The following is a 13,639-nucleotide window of genomic DNA, read 5'->3' on the forward strand; positions in this document are numbered from 1 at the left end:
TCTGCAGCTCTTGCATAGCTCTTCATTGCCAGGGAGGGACTTGGGATGCGTCAGACCCAAATGGGGGCTGCCCCTGCAAATAAAGTTCTCTGGGCCTGGGAAATCTCAGTAGTTGAACATTGCATTATATGGGCTCATGCTGCTGAAGAGGCTTTAGAATCAATTCTGGCTACAGCTAGAAAAACTTTTAGTCCCCACTCAAAGGTGCCAGCTCCTGGGAGGCTGTTCAGGGCCTACCAGTCTTGTATACTAGTGGCTTGGAGTGGAAGCCATGTGCTGCTACTCTCCTCCCAGGTCCTTCCACAAATGGGAGCAGCAGATAGGGCTGTGTCTATGGAGAAAACTCCAGGAGGCTGTCAAAACAAGTTGCACTGGTTACATTTAACTGAGTTAAATTCGTGCACGCTCTATATGTGACCACTTACCTGTCTTAAACCTGCTTCAGTGGTTTTTGCTTGTTTCGGAGAATATGGCCACAGCCTAAATCAGTTTCAGGCAGAGTTAAATTGGTGTCTCTACAAAGCTGCAGCAGTTTAGCTAAATTGTATAAAATCCCACTTTTATTACAGTGATACAGTGGGCATGGACAAAGTCTTAGCCTTGCTCTGTACGAAGAAGGGATGTCAAATCCTATTTAACCAGTTTAAGCAGGATCCCAGGGGTGGGAGGGGGGATGTTGAAGCAGCCTCCATCCATGGACGGGGCTGGCAGTGCCTGGGGCTCATGACTAATTGGTTAGTAAGGGTGATGCTTAATGTGTAACCGGTTACTAGTCCACATCCCTAGGACTAGGTGTTTGTTTTTTGGGTTTAGAAGGAAAGGAGGGGAGTAAGACTAGCTCATCTGGTAAGTGACTGCCCTGATGCACAGGGGAGGGCTGGCTTGGTTATGCTGAGCCTACTGAATAGCATTAGGAATGAGTCCATGTGCTGCTGGTCTACAGCAGTGGTCTCATTTTAGATCTCTAAAAGCACTAGTAGAAAACTGAATCTAGGGGGCAAATGTACAAAGGCACCTGGGGGTAGGGTCTAGCTGCCCCTCAAATACAAATGTAGAGATTTCACTGACAGGTGAGTCTCATCTTTCCAGTACCATTTTCAGGCAGCCATCATTCATTTCTGTTGGTAGATGTGAACTTGTTGCTGGTAGCTCAGATAAGCAGAATTGTATGGGCTAAGCATCATGTATTTAGCCTCTGGTCTGCCTCATTCTCTGTGCTGGAAAGGGAATGTCTCAAGTCCATTCGGCTAAGCAAGCGTTCGCAATGTTTAGCCTGATCCCATCCTTTGGCATAAGACAAACCTGGCTAGTTTTCTTTTCCACTTAACACCAACCCATAATTCCTTTAGTAAAGGACAGCACTGCATCCTCATGAGGATAACACTCAGCTAGCACTAAAGGCAAATGTGATCCATTCGAATGAGAATAGTACATGCTGTTCTTAGGGTATGTCTACACTACCCCGCTAGTTCGAACTACCTAGTTCGTGCCCCGTGTAGCCGCGCTGCACGGGGTCGAACCAGCGGGGTTTTAAAAAGGGCGGCTCCCCGCTTATGCAAATGAATCCGGGAAATTCAAATCCCGGGCTGCATTTGCTAGTGCGGTATGCCTACATTACCCTCCTAGTTCGAACTAGGAGGGTAGTGTAGACATACCCTTAGATACTGACCTCAGCTTCACCAGAGAGGATACTAAGGAGCATTTTGCTGCATTTCTATGAAATTCCACTTGATACAAAGACTAAACTTTGTTGAGGGGGGGAGATAGTGAGTGTGTGTGTGGGCAGAGGTCAACTGATTCTTCATGTGCAGCAACAAGCAGGGTGCTCTGTTGCCAGGATAAGCAGTTCTAGCGTATGTTCTTCTTCTAGCATAACTTACAGCATCAGAAGGCTTTTTACTAGAAGTAAAAAAAAATACAGCCAGCAGTTCTTCCAAGTGCAGGTTCAGAATGGCATTTTATTTAAGCTGGTTTACTATAGGACCCTGTAACTGTATTTGGAGGCCTGCTGAAGTAATTGGTCCTTCGGTGGTGTATTGCTAAGACGGCAGGAGTTAGCCGCCACTATCAAAGTTGTCCAGGAATAGGTATGCTTACATTTTTGTTTTAGGAAAACTTGTGTACCTGTTTGCACTGGTGGGTGGGATTCATTTCACAAGAGCTAGAAAGCTCAGACCACGCTCAAGTGGAGGGCAGCAGGCTCTGTTCCACCCCCTGCTACAAAGACTCAACTCCCTCTAGTGACTACTAAGGTAGATCTGTACTGGGGAGGGAAGGACAGAGCAAGCCCAACCCTGCCACTTCCTCTTTCCTCCCTGCTGCTGCAGGCCAGCCGACCTCTAGATGGCTAAAGATTAACCCCTTTGCACCAGGAACTGGGTTGCTTTAGTCCAGAGCTGGCAGTAGAAGGCTGGCCGGGTACCAGCATCTCACAGGAAGCTGCTGAAGACAGCTGGGTGACTGCCCTTCCCTCAAGAGAGATGGATTTAAAACCACCCTAGCGCAAAGTAAAAGTCTGGGGGCAGGGGTCTTTTCCTGGGAGATCCCACCACACGGATGCAGTGGTCTTTATTCAAATGGAGACAGCAAGTAAGTACTGGCTTAAGGCACTTGCTGACTCACCACAGCAAGGTGAGAGCAACCTGAGAGTGAGGGGAGTGACTTCAGGTGGAGTCTGAGGGCAGGGTGGGAGTTGCCTTGCAGCTGGTGTATATCAGTCACACAGGGTTGATGCTGTTAAGGCAGAAGGGGAGCACTATTCCCAGCTGTTGGCACCACCTCAGACCCTGCCTCTTCCCATCACTCTAAGGTCACTAGACCTACACAGGGATTAAACTGGCTCAGCCATTCCCTGGGGGTGGAAGGCTTGAGGCAAAGGAAGGTTGGGGCAGATGCTAGATCAAGTAGGACATGAGCAGGGATAAGTAGTGACACCACCTCCCCAGTAGTTGCAACACAACGACAGATATACCGGACAGAGTACCGGATTCAGGTTAACTGAGTAGAGTTCACCCCTCTCTGCTGGGCTCTTCCTTCACTCGAGCAGTGAAGGGGCAGGGCTGCAGCAAGGGAGTGCTGGTGCGGAGGGCATTAGGCTACCCCTGCATTACAAGATATTTGGAGGTAGCTTTCTGTTAATGTTCATGATGGGCTTCTCAGCTGGGCGCTCCTCAATCACCACCACCTTCAGCAGCACCGTACCCGTTGGGTTCACTTCCACACTCAAGAACGAAACCCAGTTGTGCAGGCCCCAGTCCTCGCTGGCGGGGAGGATCTGCTGGATGACGCATGCAGGGTTGCAGGCCAGGCCGTTGCCAAGGAAAGAGAGAGAGAAGCTGAAGGGCCGGGGTCCTCCGATCTCCTGCCGATTCAGCACGGCCACAGCATAGGCGCCCCCAGACAGAGGCCGCTCCCAGAGCTCAAAGTTGCTCTCCTGCCAAAAATGGAAACCAGAGCCTGTTTGAGGGAGCAGGACGACTCTCCCTGCGCAGGCAGCTGGCAGGCATGTCGGAATCGGTGCTCTGTGGATGGAGGTTTCAAGACTATTCTCTGGCTACTGAGGAAGGCAAAGGCACCACCCCCAGCAACCTCATTTCGCCTCTCGTGACCTGCCCTGGAGAGGAGCAAAGCTCATCCCCATCATACCTTGCTGAGCCGGTAGCCCTGCTTGCCCAGCGGGTCCTGGTTGATGGCAATCACGTCCTTGTTCTGGAGCAGCCACTTGGCCTGAGGGCTGATGTGACGCAGGTCATTGGACATGAGCAGCGGCGCTGCCATGATAGCCCATAGCGCCATCTGCGTCAGCTGCTGGTCCCAGCTCAGTCCAAAGTTGCCGATCACCAGCTGTGACAAGCAGAGGAGGAGACTGGTAACAGGGTGTTAACACTTTCAGCTCCTGCTGTTCCTTTGAGGGGAAGTCAGGTGTCCCCGCACTGGCTAAGTGACTCGATGGATGTGCCACGTACAGTGCACAGAACAATATACCTCATGCTGCAGTAGGGGCTAGTGAGACAAACCTACGCCGGGTAGAAACCCAGAGCAGGTCCTCACCAGCTGGCAGGCAGCGATGGGGCAAATACCAACTTCAGGCAGCTCTTTGTGGATGAGGAGCTAGGGAACAAGCTGGCAGGGGGGAGAGGAGGACGATTGGGCCTGGCTGGAAGGCAGAGCGAGGGAGCACAAGGCTTAGTCTGAGGTCATCATAAATGCTCCTTGAAGAGTGGCTGCTAACTGGGGGCAGAGTTAAGGTGTATTTAGGATGTGGGGAACTCTGGGTGATCAGCACTTGGCATCAGAAGCGAGCACCGGCTCTGGTGACCCAATGGGCCGGAAAGCCTTGGGCTTGCTTTTCAGAGAAGGGCTCTTAGATAATGCCCCCAGCAGAACCTGAGCAGTGCCCAGAGGTTACATCCCGTACCCTGTGGGCATCATACACCATCCCTCCCCAGCCCTTGGGCTGCCTTTTTTCCTGAGGTATCGCTCCCTTGGATGAACCGGACTGCCAGAGAGGGTCCGTCTGCTGCCCCCACCCGATATTTCCCCAGTCAGGTTGTTACAAAGTTTCCTTGTGATTCTGTCTCTTGCTTTCAGGAAGGGACTGCCCCTCCACCATTGTGCACTGGTGCTATCCCCTCCAGTCACGTAGAGGCTGCTTCAAGGTTGTTGCAATGCAACAAGCGCTTACTCTCACCATGTCAGGGTCATTCCATCCCCCTGGGCCAGCAACGTCCACAATAGTGTCTTGGTGAAGAGCTGTCCAGTCCAGGGTACTCCGAATGCTGCTCCAGGCATCATAGATGTCACCAAAGTTCCGCCAGTGGTTGCAGTAGTGTTTGATCTCTGTGTAGTTGGGCTGTTGGAGGACAAAGAGGGCGCTCACAGGAGAGGTGCCTGAGCATGTGGGATAGAGGCGCGTACCTGAGGACCGATTGCTGCACAGGTGCACTGGGGCATCACAGATGGAAAAGATCTCTAAGGTCATTCAGTCCATGTGCGGTGGCAGAGCAGGACTGTTCCCAGGGCACGTTCTTGGACCTTTGCCCCCACTCTAGGGCAACCACATTTCAACCACTTCCCATGACCACCTACATCTTCCTGGTTTTATTCAGCCTAATGTCACCCCATTAAACCTACTCCTAGCCGGTACCACCCTGCATAGCAGGGATGTAAAATCCAGCTTAATCAGTTAACTGGCTGGGGGCTGCTCCGCCCTGGCCCACCACCCCACACGGTGGGTGTGCAGGGAGCTGCTCCAACCTGGCCAGCCCAGCTGGAGCAGTCCCCTCCTTGTGGTGGGCGGGAGGAGGCTGTGCCAGGCGGCTATAACCAACAGGGGGATGCTTACCCGCACGTCCCTAATAATTACCCGTGGTTCTTGGGGTTTACAGCCTACAGTGTCCGGTGGATTTAGTCCCCTCTGTGCAGTAGGCGCTGCTGTATTACAGAATGAAGGACTCAGCTAAGGGCGGAGTCTCACTCCAGCCCCTTTACTGACTAGGATTTTGCTCACAGATTCCTCCCCTGCTGCTAGTGGAAAAATCCCTGGTAGCTCAGTCCTCCAAATTCCCTGTTGGTGAGGGGGTGACCCTAGTGGTCTAAGGAGGGTGGGGGGGGGGAGGTTCTGTGACCCTCGGGCAAGTCTGGAGGGGTAGAATATCACAGCATCAGTTCTGAGACACAGGCAAGGCACAAAGACATGTCTAGCGCATGAGTTCTGTTGTGGATTCTTAGCCAGCTGATTTCCTCCTTAGCCCTCTGCTCAGTGCCCTTTCATTCGTCAACATGTCCCTTCACCCATGCTGGCTCCCTTGACATTCAGCCAGTTCCTGTGATAGCACATGAGATGATCTGGGAAGTTAATTCATTTCCTTGGTGTTCTGAATGTCACCAGCGTGTTCCCACTGCCATGCACCACGTCTGTCTGGGGAAGGACTCCTTACCTTCCGCATGGGTCTCATGTATAAAGGCCATTCGCAAGAGTACACAATGCTTCTGCCTGTCTCATTCAGGGCCAGAGACATGTTCCTGTAACCTGAAGGAAGAGAAGAGCAGCCTGGCTGTACCACCTACCAAGGCAGAGGGAAACCTGGCTCAGCACTGATGGGTCAAACAGCAGATGGGAGTGGGTTATGCAATGATGTGTCATGTGATAGTGGCTGAAAGTCAGAACACCAGCTAGAGAGGAGTGAATTGTCATGGTCCAGCCAGATTTCTGCAGACCAGCTACCTGCCTTTCAGAGAGCTGGAGCAGTCAGGATGAGGGAAATAATGTGACTTAGAGATAGAAAACTTGACACACTCCAGGAGCAAGGTTCTATTCCTGGCTCTGCCAGTGTGTCGGTTTCTCCTCTATAAAACGAGGATGATACTGTCCGTTAGTGAAAAGTTTCAAGATCCACTGATGACACGTGTTATACAAGAGCTAGGTGTTACGAGACAGCGTGGTCTATTGCTTAGAGAAGAGGATAGCGCTTTGTCAGCTACGGATTTCAACCACTCCCCCTCCCCAGGGCAAGAGCTTCAAGTTACCTGTTATGCTGCTCTAGGACTCAACATATGCGTCTGTAAAATGGGTACAATTACATGCTGCTGTGTAATGGGCTCTCCCACCTCACTGTACAATGTGTCCTAGTCTAGACAATTTGTACTTGGCCCTCATTGTTTTGCTTTTACAGACAGCTGCTATTTTAACTTTGTGAGCTGTTCTCCAGCCGAGGGCAGTTTGAGTAAAGCTAGCTGTGGCTACCAACTGCATGACTCACTAGCGTGCTCTCCTTATGGAATCCCCAGGCCATGTGACTTCAGAGGAAAATGGGTAAGCCATAGGAGACAAAACTAGCTGGGTGAGATTCCAGTATCGTATCTTTGCAGCTAGGAGAACTCTGTCCTGTCCTCTTTGATTAAAGTCTGGGTAGCAAGTGTGTTTCTTTGCTGTCCCAATTTGAACCCTGTTCTGAGAGCAGAGAATCTCTCCCAAGAGCTTCCAGTGTCACTAACTGCTGCCTAACGGTGCTCTCTGAGCTGCAGGCAGGGCACTTGTGGGCAGTGAAGTTACTGTGTGTGTTAGACCAAGAGGCTTGGGCAGCCCTGATCAGATTGTTCTGAGGCAGAACAGAAGCCGCTCCAGCCTGCCTCTGGCCAAAGGACTCAGCGATGCTGCTCCCCACTCGGCTAACAAAGGAGGCGTTCTCTCCTGAGCTGCCCTCTTCCCTTGACGTGAGTCTGTGACTTGGACAGCAGCATGTCTGCCCGGGCGGTGTGTTGCCGGGGTGTGGTGAGGGTCCACATCTGACGCCCCGGCACAGACACTAAACGGACAGGCTGGTCGTTTTCACGGCTGACGTGTCTGCTGACTTCTGGAGGGGTCTTGCAGTCACAGGGTGCCTTAGTTGGCTTCCCAAGTCTTTGCTGCCAGGAGCCACAGTAATTGCATGTGTGTCAGGTAGAAGCTGGCTCGGGGTTTAATGTCTGTAGTGCTTGGATGAAAGGCTCTACAGTAGAGCATTAGTTGCCATAGCAGGTGCCAGAACACACTGCAGACAGGCCCCCCAAGTGTCTCTAAGCACGCCTTTTGGAGCACCTCTCTCCCTCGCACACTGCAGGCCTTGGGGCCAAGAGGGCTGCTCCTTCAAGTCATGCCAGAAGGTTTGAAGCTGTGAAGAGCCAGGGGCAGGACCCTGGGGCAGGAGGCACTAGATGAAGCGGAGGTGTTGTGCGGAGTAAGGGCTGTGGATGGATGGGTCAGCTGAAGTCAGGTTGGCTGATTCCTGGATCCCCACGACGGAGATGACCAGCAGCATGTATCCTTGGCCCCTCAGAGAAACTTCCTTTTGGTTCCTCCCACGGCCCCTCCCCTTCCCACCCACTCACCCTCATCGCTCTGTCCCAGGGGGTATGTTCAGTAAAGAGCCACTCTGCTGACGCTGTGCCAGTTCTCAGCCAGGGCTGACTAGACAGCACCCCCCCCATGGAATCTCTCCAGCTGACACATACCTTCGGCCAGCAGGTCCAGCGTGCCGTAGTTACAGCCGTCGAACTTCAGCAAGTCCACCCCCCAGTCAGCAAAAGTCTGGGCATCGAGGTCATAGTAGCCATAACTGCCAGGGTAGCCAGCGCAGGTTTTGTTTCCAACGTCTGCATAAATCCCCAGCTTCAGCCCTTTAGAATGGACCTGAGAGGGGCAGAGACACACCCAATGAGAGGCAACAGCCGGGGGGGGGGGGGGGGGCAGCAGAGTAGGAGAAGAGAGAAGTGAAAGCCCCTTGCAGTACCTTGACCACACAGCTGAGGAGTCAATTTCTTGCTCTGCCAAGAACAGGCCCATTCAAGAGAGAATCACTGCCCAGAAACCACTGGGATCCCATTTTCACTGCCCTTACCATTCACAGGCCTAGAGGAAAATGTGAATGAGGACCAACCCCTCCTCTCCCTGCAGGGGCTCAATCCACTTAGGGGTTAGTTCAGAGCTCCCCAAAGGCCAGGGCTAGAAACCCATGTATAGAATTTGCTAGGCAGCCAATCTGAGAAAGAGTCGTCATAAAAACCCTAATACAATAAAACTCCGACAGTCCGGCATCCAACTGTTCGGCACTCCTGATACTCCGGCATCTAAATGCCAAGTGCTACTGACCAGCTGATTAAAAAGCCTGCAGCTCAGCACACTGCTGGCTGTAACCAGATGGAGCATAAGGTTGGGGGAGAGGGGGAGGGGCGTGAGATCGTGTTATAGTATGGAGAAGAGCGTTTTGCTTCAGCGAAGGGGAAAGGGGAGGGGAAGGAGGATCAGGTTACAGCATGGAGGAAGACATGAAGATGAAGGGGGGAGGGCAGAGGGAGGGAGATTGTGTCCTGGTCAGCTGTTAAGCCGTGCAGCTGTACCGGACCTCCCGATTCTCCCGCAAATCTGATAATCCGGCATCACCTAAGTGCAAGATTATTGGAAGTCTACTGTACACCAAGCAAGCCAGCCAGTAAGTTTTAGCTGATCAGTAGAAACTCCTCTGCCTTCCACACCCATTAGACCTTTTACTGTACATATAATTCCTAATGTCTTTAACTAGAGGAAAGATGAAGAGCCCATGATGGTGGTGGGGAGGCCAGGTTCCATCAATACACTCACATAGTCTGCCAGTTTGCGGATCCCACTGGGGAAGCGTTCTGGGTCAGGTTGGAGCCTGTCCTGATCATCTCGGGTCATAGACATCCAGCAGTCATCAATACAGACATACTCATAGCCTGCATCCTTCCAGCCGTCTGACACCATCACATCAGCCATCTGCATAAACAGCTGCTCACTGAGGGACACAAGAACCAGGGTCACAGGACATGAGAGAGTATGGTGTGTCATATCATCTTACCAACAGGAAATCTCTCTGCGACATGGTTTCCGCCTGGAAAGGACACATAGATGCTACAGTGCAGCATACATAGATTTCAAGGCACTTTACACAAATGGAGCAGAGTCTGCTAATGGGAAATCCAAATTCATGGGGTATTTAGAGACAACTGCCACCATCCATTTACACTGGGGCTATGTCTACACTGCAGGCTTCTTGTGCAAGAACTGTTTTGCACAAGAGTTCTTGCGCAAGAGCGCGTGCACACTGTCATGTGATTTGCACCAAAGCGTCCATGGCAGTGTGGATGCTCTTTTGCACAAGAAAGCTCTGATGGCCATTTTAGCCATACAGGTTTCTTGCACAAGAAACTTCTGTTGCCTGTCCACACTGCCTTCTTGCGCAAGAGGGCTTATTCCTCTGAGGAGAGGACTAACTCTTACATAAGAAGCCTTCTGTTCCCATGCTTTACTGTAAATTTACTTGCATAAGAACGCACATGCAGTGTAGACACTCAACGGCTGTGTCTAGACTGGCAAGTTTTTCCACAAAAGCAGCTGCTTTTGCAGAAAAACTTGCCAGCTGTCTACACTGGCCGCTTGAATTTCCACAAGAACACTGACAATCTCATGTAAGAAATCAGGGCTTCTTGCGGAAATACTGTGCTGCTCCCGTTTGGGCAAAAGTCCTTTTGCGCAAAAGGGCCAGTGTAGACAGCTCAGATTTGTTTTCCAATTGGGGCTTTTTTGCGCAAAAGTGCATCTAGATTGGCACGGACGCTTTTCCACAAAAAGTGCTATTGCGGAAAAGCGTCTGTGCCAATCTAGACACTCTTTTCCGCAAATGCTTTTAACGGAAAAACTTTTCTGTTAAAAGCATTTCCGGAAAATCATGCCAGTCTAGACACAGCCCCCAAGTTTTTGCACAAGAAGCCTGCAGCGTAGACTAGCCTGGAGGTCATGGGGAGACCGTCACCCTCTGACAGGTGGGGGAGACAGGGTGGGCCGCTCCCCCACTGCCTTGTTTTGCGCATGGACACGTTAGACCGGGGTGTGACCCGTCCGGCAGCGCTGTGTTCCCCGGGCCCTTGGGGGAAGCGGGCTCCAGAAAAGCGCTACCGGTGACTAAACCTGGAAACCGGAATTGGAAGCCCTTGGCCACTCCCAGCCCGGGCCCCAGCGCGGTCACACGGGCCGGAGCGGCTCCGAACCCGGCCCCAGCGCGGTCACACGGGCCGGAGCGGCTCCCAGCCCGGGCCCCAGCGCGGTCACACGGGCCGGAGCGGCTCCGAACCCGGGCCCCAGCGCGGTCACACGGGCCGGAGCGGCTCCGAACCCGGGCCCCAGCGCGGTCACACGGGCCGGAGCGGCTCCCAGCCCGGCCCAGCGCGGTCACACGGGCCGGAGCGGCTCCGAGCCCGGCCCCAGCGCGGTCACACGGGCCGGAGCGGCTCCCAGCCCAGGCCCCAGCGCGGTCACACGGGCCGGAGCGGCTCCCAGCCCGGCCCCAGCGCGGTCACGCGGGCCGGAGCGGCTCCCAGCGCGGTCACACGGGCCGGAGCGGCGCCGAACCCGGCCCCAGCGCGGTCACGCGGGCCGGAGCGGCTCCCAGCGCGGTCACGCCGCCGGTACCTGACGCAGGAGCGGGGCTGGCCGGCGCAGTCGGTGCTGCAGAGGAAGCGCTCCCAGTGCAGCCAGCCCATGGTGGGGGTCCGGGCCAGCCCGTTGTCCAGCGCGCCGGCCCGCCCGCCCCAGGCCAGCAGGGCCAGGGCCCAGGCCAGCGCGGCCCCCCGCCCCCTCGCTGCCGCCGAGCCCATCGGCCACGGGACAGTCACTGCTGGCAACGCGGGCCGGCCGGCGACAGAGCCCCGCACGGGCACTCCGGCTGGCCAATCCGAGCCTGCCGTCCTCACAGCTCAGCCAATCAGGGCACGGAATGCTTCAGGGTGCCGCCCATCCAACAAGGTAGGCAACCCCAACCCGGAAGCCTCCAGGAGGCAGAGAGGAAGAGTGTCACGTGATTGGGGCTGTCATGTGACTGACGTGTGTGCAGGGTGTCAGGTGATGGCCTCGGTTTGCCTGTGTCTCCTATAGGGAGTCAGGTGACCCCTGCTCTCCCCGGGGGCGGGGCAGGAATGGCAGCTGTCTCCCCTTCCTGGCCCCAAGCTGGGGGCTGCCCAGCCCTAGAGCCCTGGGCTACAGCAAGCTCCCCCACACTGCTAACCCCAGCCTGGCTGCAAGGGGCAGCGCCATCCCTAGGCTGCCCCTGCAGGTGGGGGCCCCATTCCTGTAGGGAGTCTCAGCAGGAGTTTTCCTTAAAGTCTCAGTTGCTGGAATCAGGATATGGCATACACCTCAACTTCCATTTTAAAAAGAGGTTCTAGTCTTCAGAATTGCTGGGGAAAAAGCTCAGAACTGCCCTGCAGCGACATCCTAAAGCCTCTGGAATCAAAGAATAAAAAGAATTTAAAATGTGCTCCTTTCGATTATTGGCAGGGCACATAGAATCATAGAATATTAGACCAGGACGGGATGTTGAGAGATGAAGTCCTGTCCCCCTGCCCCGCATTGGGGACCACTGGTTTAGACCGTCCCTGATAGATGCCTATCTAACCTGCTCTTCAATATCTCCAGTGATGGAGATTCCATAACCTCCCTAGGCAACTTATTCCAGTGTTTAACCACCCTGACTGTTAGGAAGTTTTTCCTTGGCTAATATCCAACCTACACCTCCCTTACTGCAGTTTAAGCCCATTATTTCTTGTCCCTGCCTCTTCCCCCCTCTTCCCTGCTCCCCCCCCCCATCCCCTCTGTAGAGTATGTCTGTGCTGCAGTCACAGTGTGCTTGCTGCTCAAATGGGTGTCCCTGAGCGAGCTGTAATCTTGCTCACTAGAGTCTTGGAACAGCAGAACTGCAACAGAATGAGCTGTGGCAGAGGCTGTATAAACTGCCCCAAACACTTGGTAATTACTTCCAGAATAAAGCTGCAGTCACACCTTTAGGCTTGCCAGATGCTTTCACCAGAAATCTCGAACATGGCAGGAAAAAAACTTGGTTGAGGGGGAAAAAAAACCCAACAACTCAGGAGACGAAAGTTGTTAAGAAAAAACAAAAAAACGGGAGAACAGAAAAAAAAAAGAAAGTCGCTGCACCTTTTAGAATTCCTGCACTCCTTGCTTCCTGTATTTTCTGTTATTTTTTAACTGGACAGGGGCCAGAAATAACAGATTGTCCGGGCAAAAATCTGGCAACCCTACATGCCTTACCTAGCTGTAAGCAGGTGAGGAGTTTAGGTGCTGCTCTTTCCTTTTGGGCCACCACAGGCATTTGAAAGGAGGTTTTGTGGCTCAGTAGCTCTGAGATGAATGTCTGGGGATGTCCTTGGGCATTGCTGAGCATTCTCCTACATCAGGCCTTTCCCCCCTCATTGCCTTTGCTTTTATGAATGAGCAGAGTTTTGGAAGCTGCCAAAGGGTTTGCTTGGCAGAGGCACACCCTGTCCATTTGCTCAGCATGTCATGATGTTACCTGCTTGGACCACCCTAGCCACACAACTGGTGGTCACTGTGACATTCTGTACTGTGGGGGACCTTCACATAACGCCCATCTTTGTGATGTGTAGATAATTGTGATATCACATCTAAGCAGGCCGTGTGAGGGAGCAGGGGAAAGGTGATGATCTGCTGAAAGTCACTGTTCTGTCTAAACTTCATAGGCACTATCCATACGCCTGTGTTGCAGGGTTGTCACTAAAATAGGCTGTGGCCACACTAACTCTCCAGAGACAATGACACCAGAGGTAACCAACACCTGGGTGTGTGCTAAACAGATCACCAGCCACTGTCCAGCAGCGGTGTGATAGTCCAATGACTCTCTCATAGGAGACACCCTTTGGGGCTCAGCAAGGCCTACCAGACATGCCTGGACTGTACCCCCAGTATCTACAGTTTTCAGGCACAAAAAATTTTTTTCTACCATTGCAACACATTTGTTTAAACAACTTAATTGTAGCCAGGCGGGCGATGACATTTTTGGGTGTTAAAAGTATAAAAATAATAAAACGCTGTAAAACTTAAAATAAAAATTCAGTTTTCTCCAAATTTCAGTTGTGTTGACGTACCCCCAGACTTCTCTCGAGTACCCCTAAGGTTGAGAAACACTGTCCTATCCCATCACAGTTATTCAGAAGCATCCTCGCCTCTGGCTGTTCGTTGCTCAGGAGAGGCTCTGTGGGATGGGTAAAGCAGGGAGAAAAGGGGACTGTCAAGCAAGCCTTGGTTTCAAGAACACCGGGTCATCTGGGG

At 52.9% G+C, this 13,639-nt stretch overlaps 1 protein-coding gene across 2 annotated transcripts; it reads right to left on the reverse strand.

Annotated features, from left to right (window-relative positions):
- Positions 1-1,938: 1,938 nt before the first annotated feature.
- Positions 1,939-12,719, reverse strand: GLA (galactosidase alpha). Of its 2 annotated transcripts, none has more exons than XM_006137446.5 (7): positions 12,602-12,719; positions 9,119-9,293; positions 7,993-8,170; positions 5,940-6,031; positions 4,691-4,852; positions 3,646-3,843; positions 1,939-3,433 (listed from the first exon to the last, which is right to left on the reverse strand). In XM_006137446.5, the coding sequence occupies exons 2-7, from the start codon at positions 9,278-9,280 to the stop codon at positions 3,107-3,109; spliced, it is 1,119 nt and encodes a 372-aa protein (XP_006137508.4). In that variant the 5' UTR covers positions 9,281-9,293; positions 12,602-12,719; the 3' UTR covers positions 1,939-3,106. The 2 variants fall into 2 exon arrangements, with proteins under 2 accessions (XP_006137508.4, XP_075752831.2); XM_075896716.2 differs by lacking the exon at positions 12,602-12,719 and adding an exon at positions 10,967-11,210.
- Positions 12,720-13,639: the final 920 nt, after the last annotated feature.

This window comes from Pelodiscus sinensis, chromosome 13 (genome assembly GCF_052426305.1).
Source record: "Pelodiscus sinensis isolate ZL-2025 chromosome 13, ASM5242630v1, whole genome shotgun sequence".
NCBI classification, from domain to species: Eukaryota; Metazoa; Chordata; order Testudines; family Trionychidae; genus Pelodiscus; species Pelodiscus sinensis.

What these genes read in the sequence shown, in the direction of transcription:
- GLA (XM_075896716.2), bottom strand. Translation starts at nt 11,151, where the DNA reads ATGGGCTCGGCGGCAGCGAGGGGGCGGGGGGCCGCGCTGGCCTGGGCC. An exon ending in CAGCCCCGCTCCTGCGTCAG is followed by an intron (nt 9,294 to 10,966) that starts GTACCGGCGGCG and finishes TGTGTCCCTCAG; the next exon opens with TGAGCAGCTGTTTATGCAGA. An exon ending in GCTGGACCTGCTGGCCGAAG is followed by an intron (nt 6,032 to 7,992) that starts GTATGTGTCAGC and finishes CTCTTCCTTCAG; the next exon opens with GTTACAGGAACATGTCTCTG.